Source organism: Artibeus jamaicensis, unplaced genomic scaffold (genome assembly GCF_021234435.1).
Source record: "Artibeus jamaicensis isolate MK-2021 breed Jamaican fruit bat unplaced genomic scaffold, CSHL_Jam_final scaffold_474, whole genome shotgun sequence".
Lineage (NCBI taxonomy): Eukaryota > Metazoa > Chordata > Mammalia > Chiroptera > Phyllostomidae > Artibeus > Artibeus jamaicensis.
The window spans coordinates 26,702,645-26,715,228 of record NW_026522046.1 but is presented as its reverse complement, the minus strand read 5'-3'; the positions used below and the strand labels follow the sequence as shown (position 1 = coordinate 26,715,228).

The 12,584-nt window shown below is 42.9% G+C and overlaps 1 protein-coding gene across 4 annotated transcripts in view; it reads right to left on the bottom strand.

Annotated features, from left to right (window-relative positions):
- The window catches only part of VEPH1 (ventricular zone expressed PH domain containing 1), a 198,927-nt gene that overhangs the window by 129,246 nt on the left and 57,097 nt on the right, over positions 1-12,584 (bottom strand). For 3 of the 4 annotated variants that reach the window (XM_053658046.1, XM_053658045.1, XM_037126372.2), the window contains 2 exons: positions 11,274-11,440; positions 4,301-4,510 (listed from right to left, as the gene is read on the bottom strand). In XM_053658046.1, the coding sequence (XP_053514021.1) occupies positions 4,301-4,510; positions 11,274-11,440 (377 nt within the window). Of the gene's footprint in view, positions 1-2,967; positions 3,115-4,300; positions 4,511-11,273; positions 11,441-12,584 lie in introns of those variants that run through there. The other variant, XM_053658047.1, reaches the window with a different exon arrangement.

Sequence of the window (12,584 nt, the reverse complement as noted above, 5' to 3'; positions counted from 1 at the left end):
CAGATGGAAAACCCGTGATGCAGCTACCAAGCTGTTGAAGCAGTTTTCCCACTCAGGTGGGCCCTGATTTAAGAGATATGAAAGATGCACCCGTCTAGTTCCCCAGAGCAGGCCCTGAAGTTCTTACACCGGGCTTCGCACAAGCATGGAAGGTGAAGCATACGTCACTTAGTAACTTGTGTGATTCGTTCTGGTTTGTGTCTACCCCCGAGGCTCTCTCTGGTCTGCTCACCCCCAGGAGACTGTTCTTCCTCTTAAGGATCAAACGGTACAGTTTGCCAGGGCCAGGCAATCAGGGAGGATGGCACAGGAGCCTCCGTTAGTCACAGATTTTGTATTTCAGAAGTTGGAGCAAGCTACTCAAAACTAAATTACTTTTTCTGCATTTCTAAAATCTTTTAAATATTAGCAACAAAATCATTTGATACTTAGTACCCCTGAACATATCTGAAATTTTTACTTTGGTGTCAAACAGAAAAATTTAAATTAAGTTGTTTCGGATGAGTCCAGGTTAGGACCAGGAGAGGGCCCTGGAGCTTGGGGCCACTGGGGTCCTACCGAAGCAAGAAAGTTGGCAGAGGGAACACAGGCCCCAGGCTCTACCCCACCCTGCCCCTTCTAAGTTGGAACACTGAGTGTGACTTGTAGCCAGATACCCGTCTCCTGCCCATTACCACCCTCCCAATTTCCTGGGGTGAGGAACAGTTGAGACAAGAAAACTACTCTCAGTCAGAGCTGGCAGCCATGCTGACCTGCACTGCAGTTTTGAAGCCTCCCTGCCCCCCACCCCCAGATCACCACGCCACCATGCAGAGAGGAAGGACTGAGATGAGATGTGCTGACAACTGTTGCCCCCCACCCCCAAAGTCGGAGACCACCCCATTTCCTCCCCTTGCCCACAGTCAATAAAGACCTCCTCCCAGAAACGCTCAGTGGGACTAGCTGTCTGAGTTTGTCCATACTTCCTTCTTAAGTGTGTAATGTCACTCTAATAAATCAGCTTTGCTAAACCTCTCTGTCTTGCTCTTAAATTCTTTCCTGCACAATGACCAGAACCTGGACACAGCCAGTGGGTTAAGGCCTGCTTCCGCCTCCCCGTGAGCCCTGTGGCACTACTATGACTGTCGTACACGCTAAACACTTCCATCTCTCATATATTCTCTTTTCCTTTTATCTTATGATAGACCGGACTCTCTAAACAGAAAGTGGTGGGGCCCTTTCAGGGCAAAGTCCTTGCTGCTGCCTCTTTACAGCTGTTTCCTCCTCCGTAGACGTCCAGGGCCCCACACTCAACCTCTGCCCTCGTGCCCACCTGGCAATGCACTTCGGCAATTCCCTGTTTCCTTTTGCAAAGGAAGGGAGGTTAGGTAGAAATGCACATACATATATGTCTTGCCTGTTGGTGTTGGTCCTTAGGAATATGGCTTCTAAGATTTTTTAGAGAGCTGAATGGGTTCACTCAAATTAAATAGTGAATAGCTGCTTAGACTGCTATACTTATTCTTGGAACATTGGAGCTTTAGTGTTCTTTAAAGTTAAAGAAGGACTTTGTAAAGGTGATATCCAGGCATTAGAAACAAATAACAAGGGGCATTATTCTTGAGAAAAGGAGCTTGACTGACAATTATAGGTAATTGCATCAGGCTTATTCTAAATGAAACAGAATAAAGGAATCAAAGAATATCAGCCAGAATGAAGGTAAAGTAGTGTAAAACATTATTTTTAAGAGAAAAAGGCCAGAAAAATGGAATGACTTGACAATCTGCAACAGAGACATTCCTTGTCCTCCATAATTCTTTCTGTCCTTCTCTCGATTAGCTGGGCATGTGGGCACCCAGATCCAGACTACATGTTCCAGCCTCCCTTACAGCTAGGTGCAGTCAAGTGCAGCTTTGTTCTGTTTAGTCAGTGGAATATAAACAATTGCTTGTGTTTGTCTGGAAAAGTCTTTCTCCCTTACACCTTCCTGCTGGCTGAAATACTGACGTGAGAGGTAAAGATGAGGAGCCATCTTGGGCCGTAAGATAGAAGCCATGTGCTCTCTGGTGTGCTCAAGGGCGATAGAGCAACAAAGGAGAAAACCCTGAGTTTCTGCAACATGAAGGTCTAGATTGAATGCCTTCCAGACTTCTTCATGTGCAAGAGAAACAGATGTGTATCTTTGTTTAGGCCACTGTTGTTTAGAGTAGTTCTGTTACTCTCAGCCACACCTAATCTAAACTGCTTCCAGTAGTCAGGGAAGGTTTTAACTGAGTAGCGTGGTTTGATGGAGGATGGCAGGATGGGTGATGCATAAGGCCTGATTCTAAGTTTGAAAGAGAAAAATGCTTTAAATACTTCATGTCAAAGGATCTCAAATACTGATCCACAAACACCTGTGTCAGAATTAATCCGGCAGAGGGTCCCCCAAATCCGGAGTCCTGGGCCCCGTTCCTGGAGACTGGTTCAGTAACTATTTTATGGTGCCCAAGAACTTATACAATTAAAAACATTTCTCACATAATTCTAATATCCAGACACATTTGGAACAATTTTCTGTAGAATTGGTCTCTACTGGGAAGCTGAATCAGACCACTAAAAAATGTTTTTTTCTGTCAAACATAAAAGCATCCAAGGGCATATGAGAACAAGAGATTGGGGCAGGGGGAGAGAGAGACAGAGACAAAAAAGAGTATTTTAATATTCTGAATTCTGAAATAAGTGATTTTTAATGTTATTTGGATCCCCTCTTCTTTCTGCTTCCATCTGGTAGAGTCACACGAGTGTCACCTCATTGACCATTGTCTCTTAGATTCACTTTAGCTTAGAAAAACCTACAGTGACATAATGGTTATATGGCTAGTGTTTTGTTTTGTTTTGTTTAGTAGATTTGAGTTTCTGTGGGAAATGTAGTCATTTGCAATGTGCATTACTACACTTTAATGAATCATGAATGTATTTGTGACAAAAAGAGCACCATTAAAGTCCAGGAAAAAGACACCTTTAAAAGATTCCAGGGCCTCTCACAACCAAGGATGAAATTTTTGGTCCATGAAAAATCTGCAAGGTCAGCGGATTTAAACAGCTGTCAGCTGACGTTGGCCTAAAAGCACTTGGGCACATCAGCAGGTTCTCCTGGCAACAAAGGTGGCAACAGTACGGGAAAGTGTTACCGGAAGGCAGGTTGTGGCAGGCGCGAGACATTCCCCAGAGCAATGAATAGAAAGGGATTAGACTAAGCAGCAGGTCCCTACCAAAGTAATCCTTTTACAAAGTCCACCCTCATGCTGACTGGTGCGGGCTGTTTGGGAGCTCAGCTCTCCCACCTTCTATGGGGAAGCTAGAGCAGAGAGCCCTCCACCAGGAGGAGGGCTAGCATTCACCAGGCTCCCTACAAATCTCACGCTTCAAATGTTGAAGACAACATTTGACGAGTGTCGAGAATACCGAAGACCTAATTCCAGCTGAGTCACCAACCGATTGGGTCTGAGTCTGGGTAAGTCACTGAACTATTCCAGTTTTTAATTTTCTCCTGTGCAGAATCAAGGAGTTGAATTTGATGAACTCTGAATCTCTTTTAAGAATTTTACAATTTTATATTTACCTTACAGAAATCTATAATATATGTCAGTGGGTAAAAGTAAATGCTTCCCTCTATCAATTATATATTTACCTTTATTTTTAAAAGATAAAAATCCTAAATCCCAATATAAAATCATCAGACAGACAGGCATGTGTGTGTACATATGCATGCACACAACCTTTGGAACTTGAACTTCTGGAAATTTTTTCTCAGTCCCCTAATCCCCACAAGCTTTGATGGCATCCTGTTGTGCTACTAAAAGATCCCATTAAGCAAATATTTAGGCTAGGGCTTTTAAACATCCATGGACGTTTACTTCACTCTCCTGAGTAACACGATCTAGAGGGCTCAAAACATACTTCATACATGCCCTTATTGACAGGATGACATGGGCTCTCATTAATAATGGCTATTATTCAGTGCTTACAGATGGCCTCTTGGGTTAGGCAGAACCAAGGCCAAAAATGAGATGAAACTGTTTTATTGGTTGTTGTTATTAAAATGTGTTCTTGAACCTGTCTGTCGTAGAGACATTTTAACATTTCCTTTTTCTCAGGCGATACTCCAGCAATGATATCCTTGCTTTTTGAACCTTCCACATAGCCCTGCTATAATGTGCCCTTGATCCAGAAGCTGCTGTCCAAGCAAAAGGTTTGAAAGAGAAATGGGAACTCTCAGAATATGTAGGTCATAGGGCTTCAATGGAGGGGAAAGCGGAAAGAAAAAAGCCAAACTTACTTCATCCACATGCCCAACAGCTCCATAGATTCTTGCCATTTGTCCAATGAGGTAGGGGAATCGCTCACCAATCTCTCTCAACATTGGAAGAAAACTGTTCAAAGCCACTGGTTCATAGCCTGCTATCTCTATGAGGATGTTTAGGATGAAATCATTATGGTTTGAATCCTTCAAATGTCCAATTAAGAAAGGAATACACTTCTGAACCACCTACAAAAGAGAGAGAGAGAGAGAGAGAGAGAGAAACAAGGAGGAAAATCAAATGAATTGGGATCAGTCTGATATCTTTTTGTATTAAATCTGAACTCAACAGATTCTGAGATGATTACCCTTGTTGGAACAGAAGTAAATCACCCAAGTCTGGAATTTTTAATTTATGATAAAAATTAGAGACTTCAGTTACTTTTTCTTTTAATCCATGCTTTGCTGTTGAAGAGAAGTTTATAAGTGCTCCAATGCTGCTATTCACAAATCAAGGTTTGATGTGTTAGGTCCTCACAAGTGTTATATTTCCTCCCAACCACCATGAAAGTGACAGTTTAAAGGACAAAGTATGTAAGAGATCTTTGATGACTGTAATCAAAGTCTTCAGATTGGATTAATGTGATTTAGAAACATTTCATAATAAAAATCAGAAAACAGCCCTATGTTTTCTTTGGTCTTTCATTTTCATCACAAAAATGTAATGGGATAAAAAATTATTAAAGTAAAATAATTCCTACTATACTCCCAATACCCTAATATTTCTTTTTGCATTTTAATGGTTTTATAACTAGAAAGATGCAATCATTCATATTAAACAAAAATGTGAATTTTTTGTGGAATAGTCACTATGTTAATACACAGACATGCTGTCTACTGATAATTTAATAAATTGTTTTGTCTGCTAAAGTAAAAGAATTAAAAGAGACAACCTGTGGAAAAGTAAACAATATAAGCAAAAACTTTTTCCATTCATACTTCTACTATATTTATTTCTTGTGTTTGTTGTTGGTTTACCTTTTTAGTTTGTTACTTTTCTGGTAAGATGAACTTCAAATGCAGCTTCCAGTATGAAAACTGAGCCTGAGGCACAGCTCCGCCTGCTGAACTCGCCGTCTGCTCCCTGCTGTCAGACCTGCTTTCCCCACCTGCCTAGGCACGAGGGTCTCCTTTCTCCGTAAGTGACACCATTATCTGCTTGGAAACTCAAGCCGGCAGTCTGGGCTCATTCTTGACGGCTGACTGTTTTTCCCTCATCAGCAACCTTGAGTCTTATTGACTCCACCTCCCAAGTATCCCACAGATCTGTCCACTTTCCTCATTTGCATTCATCCATCCATTCGCTCATTCACAAATGTTTACCGAGTCCTTCTTATTTGCAAGATACAAATAGTCTAGGTGCTGGAGTTATAGTTGCTCCTGCCTTCATGAAATAATTCACTATCTAGTAAAGGAGACATTTAGTAAACCAAAAAATTACAACAGAGGTGCATATAAATTTATTAATAAATTTCATGCAGAGAAGATACAGGGTGCTGTGAGACTGTTCCAGTGTCCCAATTTAGGCTAGGGGACAGGGACGTTTAAGCTGAGACCACTGATCAAATCACTCTGCATGTGGCTTATTCCAACAGCTTCCTGACTATTCTCCCCACCTCCAGTCTTATCCACCCAGTCCCTTCTCCACACGTGGCCACCATGGTGACCCTTTCCTGCTACTTCACTAATTTGTTATCACTCTCAAGATAGAGGTTTAGCATGCCTTTTCTGAAGTGACTCTTATCCATCTTTCTAGGCTTATTGCCTCATCCACATATTCTACTGCCTCCCCATTTGGGACTTGCTGCATATCACACACTTCAATCATGTTTAATTTTTTAAAGTTTTCATTTATTTGTTTGTTTGTTTATGTATTTAGAGAGGGGAAGGGAGGGAGGAAGAGAGGGGAAGGAACATTGATGTGAGAGAGAAACCTCAGTTGGTTGTCTCTTGTACACCCTTGGACAGGGGACCAAACCCACAACCCAGCCACGTGCCCTGACCGCGAAGCTTGCGGGATGATGAACAACCAACTGAGCCACACTGGTCAGGGCTAAAGGTCTTCTTGACTTGCTAAGTGTTTCCTTGCATCTGTGATTTTACTCATATGATTCACTTTGCCTATGATCCTTAATGCCCCAATTTTGCTGGATAACCCCTAGTCATTCTGGAGGCCTCAGATTAACCATTATTTCCTTAAAAAGCCTTTCCTTTCTCAGCCAAGTGCTCCTGCTGGAGCTCTAGTCACACCCTAAATGACTCTGAGCAGGTCCTTTCCATAATTTCTTCTTATTGCTTGTCTAGCTGTCTGACTTTCAGGCGGGATTGAGAGCTCTACAAGGTCGAGAATCATTTCTACTTTGTACACCGTTGTATACTCAATGCCCAGCACAGAGCCTGGCCCGAAGTGAGTCGATAAATATTTGAGGAACACATCACACAAAGGCAAGTGTAAATGATTTCACATTTGGATACTTCCCCAAATACACGGATAATTGTACATAATGTTTAAACATATATGCATCCTGTGCCCTATAGAGCATAACAAACTGAAGCATAAGTAAAATCATCCCACATGTAACTTTAAACTTTATATTCATACTTGTGGAGGAAAGGACTGGGCTAGTTTTAAATGGCACAGATGAATGAACAGCTCAATAAATGCTGTCTGTGCATCGGGGGCAACTGCACATCCTCAGGAGGAACCATGAGAGGCCCCTGGCACACACAGCAGCAGCGGCAGCCAGCCCCTCCGGGTCGGGGCAGCACGCTGAACCCGAGGCTTTTAGGAATGGAAAATGCTTACACACTTCCCACCCCATCCTATGACATTCCATTTCCCAGTCCTTACTCTTCATGTCCTATTCCTGGAACACCACGGTCCCTGGGACATGTGCTTCCAGCCATGCCAGTTTCATTTAGATTCCACTCATACGCCCCAAGTCATGCAAAAGTATATTATGTCTGCTGCCTCATAAACAGTAAAGAAAAAGAAAAAGGAGAAAAGAAAAAAGAACAAGAGAAAAAAGAGAGAAAGGAAGAAATAAGGTTCAAGGCAACTGTATACGCCTAACCAGAGTTGAATGCATAAAAGAAGCAAAGAGAAGAGATGCCCTGAACAATGTAAACAAAGTGATATCAATTTTACCAATTAGACGAAAGTTGATTACTTGCTATAGTTTCCTGATAATTCAAAGTTTATTATAATGGTGATAGAAAAGATGGGTATATCTTAAAGTTTACCATACATGTGATAGGGAAGTGGTGCTTTGGGCTTTAGATAGATTATTCTTGGATAAGGAAGAATTTTATTTTCCAAACACAGGGCAATTCTTTAGTCTGGTCTCTTCAGTGCTCTTCTGCAGGAGCTGCTTTGTGTCTTTGGAAAAGCCTGGCCTTTGCTGAGAGCAGAGGGGCCTACACTCAGACAGTACAGATGCCTGGCAGAGAGCAAGCTGGCAGGGCCTTTGTTCAGACCATAAGCCCCATTCCATGGGCCACTGAAAAAGCTCTCAAACCAGCCTCCTAAACTAAAGTATCTCTGCTTCCTGTTCAGTCTCCTCACTGCCATCAGAGTCATTGTCATAACCAGCAGCCACCCTCCTTCCCGACATCCATCATGTCAAGACTTCAGAGGTTCCCTGCAGCCAATGGCCGGGGTCCCAGTGCCACAGTATTTCAGGGTCTTCACTGATGGGCAGATCTGCTGCTTTCCCCCCACATTCACCCTCTGACTCAGCAAGAGGCCACTGATCACCCACAGTGGCAGGAGCACAAAAAGAATCTCATGCTTTCAAAGTCCATCTCAAATAGCTGCATTTCTGGGGAGCCTTTCCTCCTGTAGGACCTGGGGCTAAATACACATGGAGGCCCGAAGACCACACACCCATATTCAGTAACTTTTAAAAAATGTTCTGCTCCTCTACCTGACGTATATATCTTTATAGCAATTTTTGGCCTCCATAGAAGGAATAGGAAGACATGACACCGAGCTCCCATGCCTTTCCGCTCCCTTCTCTCCCTATCCCTCCCTGGCTTTGCCCTGCAAAGAGTCTCCTGTGAATGTATGTTGACACTTCAGCCCACATATGATGAGCCCACAGCTCATCTAGACTACCCCTCAGGCCTGTGGGATCACACTGTTGGCATGCCCTGTCCTTGGGAGAGCAGACCCAGGTGACAGGCTTGTACAAACCCTGGAAACAGGATGGAGATATATACAAAAGGGGTCTTGACTTACTCGGACTGTGTTTAGTAGGTGGGGGAGTGGATGGGAACTGGGAACAGGTCCAGATCAGAACCCTCTACAGCAAGTAGCCTAGGGAAGGGTCCTGTCCCTGGCTTCTCTGGTCCTTCCTGAGCAGAATGGATTATTGCCTTTTTCCCTTCCATAGCAGTGTGATGACAAGTTCAGTACCTTCTCACTGAACTGAAGAACTGTAGACACATCTCATCACCCCAGGCTATGGGCAGCCTGTGGGGAAAGCCACCTGGAAACATAGCACCATAAGTGTTTCTTCCTATAAATGGACTTTGAGGATTCTCTGGAGCTTCCAGCCATGAACCAGTAACTAGGAACTGCCTATCTTCACCTAGAAAGGATGGTTTCCTGAGAGAGATATTCCCAGAGGGCAGCGATGACCGAAGGGAACCCACCTGTCCCACCAGCCACGTGGCAGTCCACAGACCTGTGGTTGATGATGAAGCTATGCCACGTCCGCAATCTCATGGACTACTCGGCTGTACATAGAGAAGATGTTTCTTTACAGGACCAACTGTTGACCCTCCAGCCCTGGAAAGTCAGGTTATCACCAGTCACAGAAGGTGGGGTAGTGAGGGCGGCATTCAAGAGAGCATGAAACTGTCCTGCACGTTGTCCTCGCTGGAGAACCCAAGCACTCTACCTCCAAGTTACAGAGCATTGGTGACACTTTTATGCAGAAAGAAAAGCTCCCCTTTAATCCAAATTTCACAAAAACTTCTTCATTTAGCTTCCTGTTTTATCTGAAATTAAATGAACCAGACTGTCATCAAAAGCCTAGTCCTTACTTCTGGGTGTTGCCATGAATTTTACTCTCTTCTCTCAGTACACCCTTTCACTGTATTCCTCCTATTCCCTTTGCCTGCTGTCTAAGGACCAACATAAGAGAGAGGAGGTGAATCGGGCACTCTCTAGCTCACTGCCTGTGCATCTCAGGAGTCAAGGGCAAGCTCATGCAGAGGTGATGGCTGAAGGAGGCAAGTGGGGGCTGCTTTAACACGAAGGGGAGTGTTGATGGGAAACAAAGGGTTGGATGGTTCTCCCGTCATAACTTCTTCCCACCAGTTAGGATCCTGGCATGTGGGGTGTCCATTCACATCACTGTGGCTGCTTCCTAAATCCTTGCTTCTTCATTCTGGCATCCACCCCCCACACCCACAGTACCTGCAGGAATCTGTATTCACTCTCCTCCTTGTTCAGTTCAATTCTCTTCCTCTGGTCTAGCTCACCTTTCTGACTAGCATCTTCTGCTGTGGCCCTGGCACTGCCACTTGCTTTACCAGCCACAGTCTCACAGCCTCATTTTTTTTAGTGTTCTGATGTCAAAAGATCTCACTGGTTAGATTTAGACTGGGTTTACCATGTAGTTTGGGCTGACCTGCAGGGCTTTGGGAAAGTTATCTAGCCAGGGTAAGCCTGCAGAATAAGGAAGCCAGAGCCAGGAGTCAAATCTGAGAAATAGGAATAGAGAAGCTGATCTGTTCAATATTATTTGAGCTTCTGGATCAAGCCTCAGCTGAAGGTTTTTTTCCATCACAATAGCTAATAAATTCCTTTTATTGTTTACACCACTGTGGGTTGGGTGTTCTGTTCCTGATAATCACAAGCATCCTAATCACCGTATTTTGCCATGTAGAATGCACATGTTTCGCCCAGATTTTGTAGGGAAAAATAAGGATGCACATTATACATGGGTATAAGGATTACATACCATGGGTATAAGAATCCTGTGTATAATGCACACAAGAACATGGGTGTGAGCTATACATGACAAATACAGTATTACAATCTTTTAGTTTAATCCAAAGAACGACAACCATGTAATTTGCTAGTTAGAAAATGAGCCTTTTCTCTCAATGCAGGCTGATTTCCTCACACATCCAGGCAGGCAACAGTCTCCCCCTCGGCTCTGCATGAGAAACCAGAGGTTCCTAGGACTCCATGGCCACACTCAACTTGAGTAAAGCTGTCCTGAAGTGACTACAGATTTGCACACTTGTTGTGTTTTATTACTGTACCTGTGATAGTTACTTTTGTGTGTCAACTTCACTGGGTCAGTGGGTGCCTAGATATTTGGTTAAGCATTATTCTGAGTGTCTGTGACAGTGTTTCCAGATGAGGGTGGTGTTTAAATCAGTAGAATGAGTAATGCCGATTGCCCTCCCCAGGGTGGTGGGCCTCACCCTGTCCGTCAGGGGCCTGAATATGACTGTTTGAGCAAGGACATTGGTCCTCTTCTGTTCTCAGACTGGGACTTAGACCATCAGCCCTCAGATTCTCAGGTTTTTGTACTTGCACAAGAATTCACACCATTGGTTCTCTTGTTTCTAAGGTCTTCAGACTCTGACTTGAATTATATCCCTTGCTCTCCTGGGTCCTCAGCCTGCAGATGGCAGGTTGTGGGACTTCTCAGTCTCCATAACCACATAGGCCAATTCTTCATAATAAATCAGAAATGCACACAAGCACCCATACAAATCATATTGGCTTTGTTTCTCTGAAGATGCCCAAGACAGTATGCAACTTCTGCCATCACCTCCTGACTTTTATGATTCTAGGAAAGTGGATGAGTGCTTTCATTTAAAGATGGGTGTGAACAGACACATGAGAGAAGTAACCTGAAGTGCACACCCTGTTCACTTCTGACATGTCTGGCTGTGTGGACCATCAAGTACATGATGTACTCTTTACCTCTGGTTGCTTTCTCTTTGCAGCTACGTGCAAAAGCCTTAGGAGATGGTATTGTTCTGGTTGTTCCAGCTGAGACATCAAAGCCAGGAGTTCTGTCAGGTGTCTGTTAATTGGATGAGGCTGTTTTTCATACACAGCAGGTAACACCCTCAACAACATGGCATTGCCTGTTGAGAAAACAGTAAAGGGAATGATGACTTTATCAATCCATGAGTGCTAGAAATAACATTACCGTCAGTGCAATAACCTTTGCACTTACTAAATAGGATGAGATGATGACCAACGTTCTCTCTGTTCTGCTGAGAGAACATTGTACAATACCTTACGCTACTTATTCCGAAAAATCACGAAAGCACAGTAAAATGATTCCATAAGAGAGAATATTTTATGAAATGACCAGTATTATTATCTAATGAAAAATTATTCTGAGTAATGCACCATGGGGAAAGGGGAAGCTCTTGACAGTAATCAGACCACACCCTTGAGAAGGAAACAGCTCCGAAGCATTGCTGATGAGAACATTTGGATGCTGTTTAAGGACAAACTACGCAGTGTCATAAGCATGAACCTAAATGAAACTGAGCGACAAAAAATAAAGTGCAGAGGAATATATTCACATTCCTGAGAAATTCCAGGCACATGATTTAGACAATGGACATATGGAAACTATGCCTTATTTTTATGAAGAGTTAGGAAAGTAGCAATGCAAACTTAAACCCCCAATTTCTGCACTATTTCAAAGGAAGTTTAGAATCAGCTTGTTTGTCACATGTGATTTGCCTCAAAGACATGTATGAACAACTGGATTTAAAATGGCCAAATCTCAAGAATAAATATCACATAAACTAGAGGGATTTATCTGCAAACAACATATGGGAAACATCTGCATATCACTTTATGGTATGGATTTTTTTCTCAGAATCCTCTCAAGTGCTGAACTGTCTCAGGAGAACTGGTTCCTATGGATTTTTTGAACGAGAATTTTTTTGCCTCTATTTACTTTAAATTTGGCTCTGTATATAGAAAATATACACAGAAAGAATCCTATAAACCATGATTACACATATGTAGATCTTTATTAAATGATGGGGACAAGCCCACATTTAAAGGTCATTTAGAACTGAGAATAAAGAAAGGAAGGTCAGTATTTTCAGAATGTCAATGACTAAATTTAATGAAAGGCTGATTCTGGATCGAAGTGAATGTATTTGAGTGACAATAAATCATGAGAATTGTTTCTTTTCACATGGGGTTCCTAGAATCAGTCTCAAACAGATTTTCTCAGATGCCCACAGAGTACAAGGTGTTGGA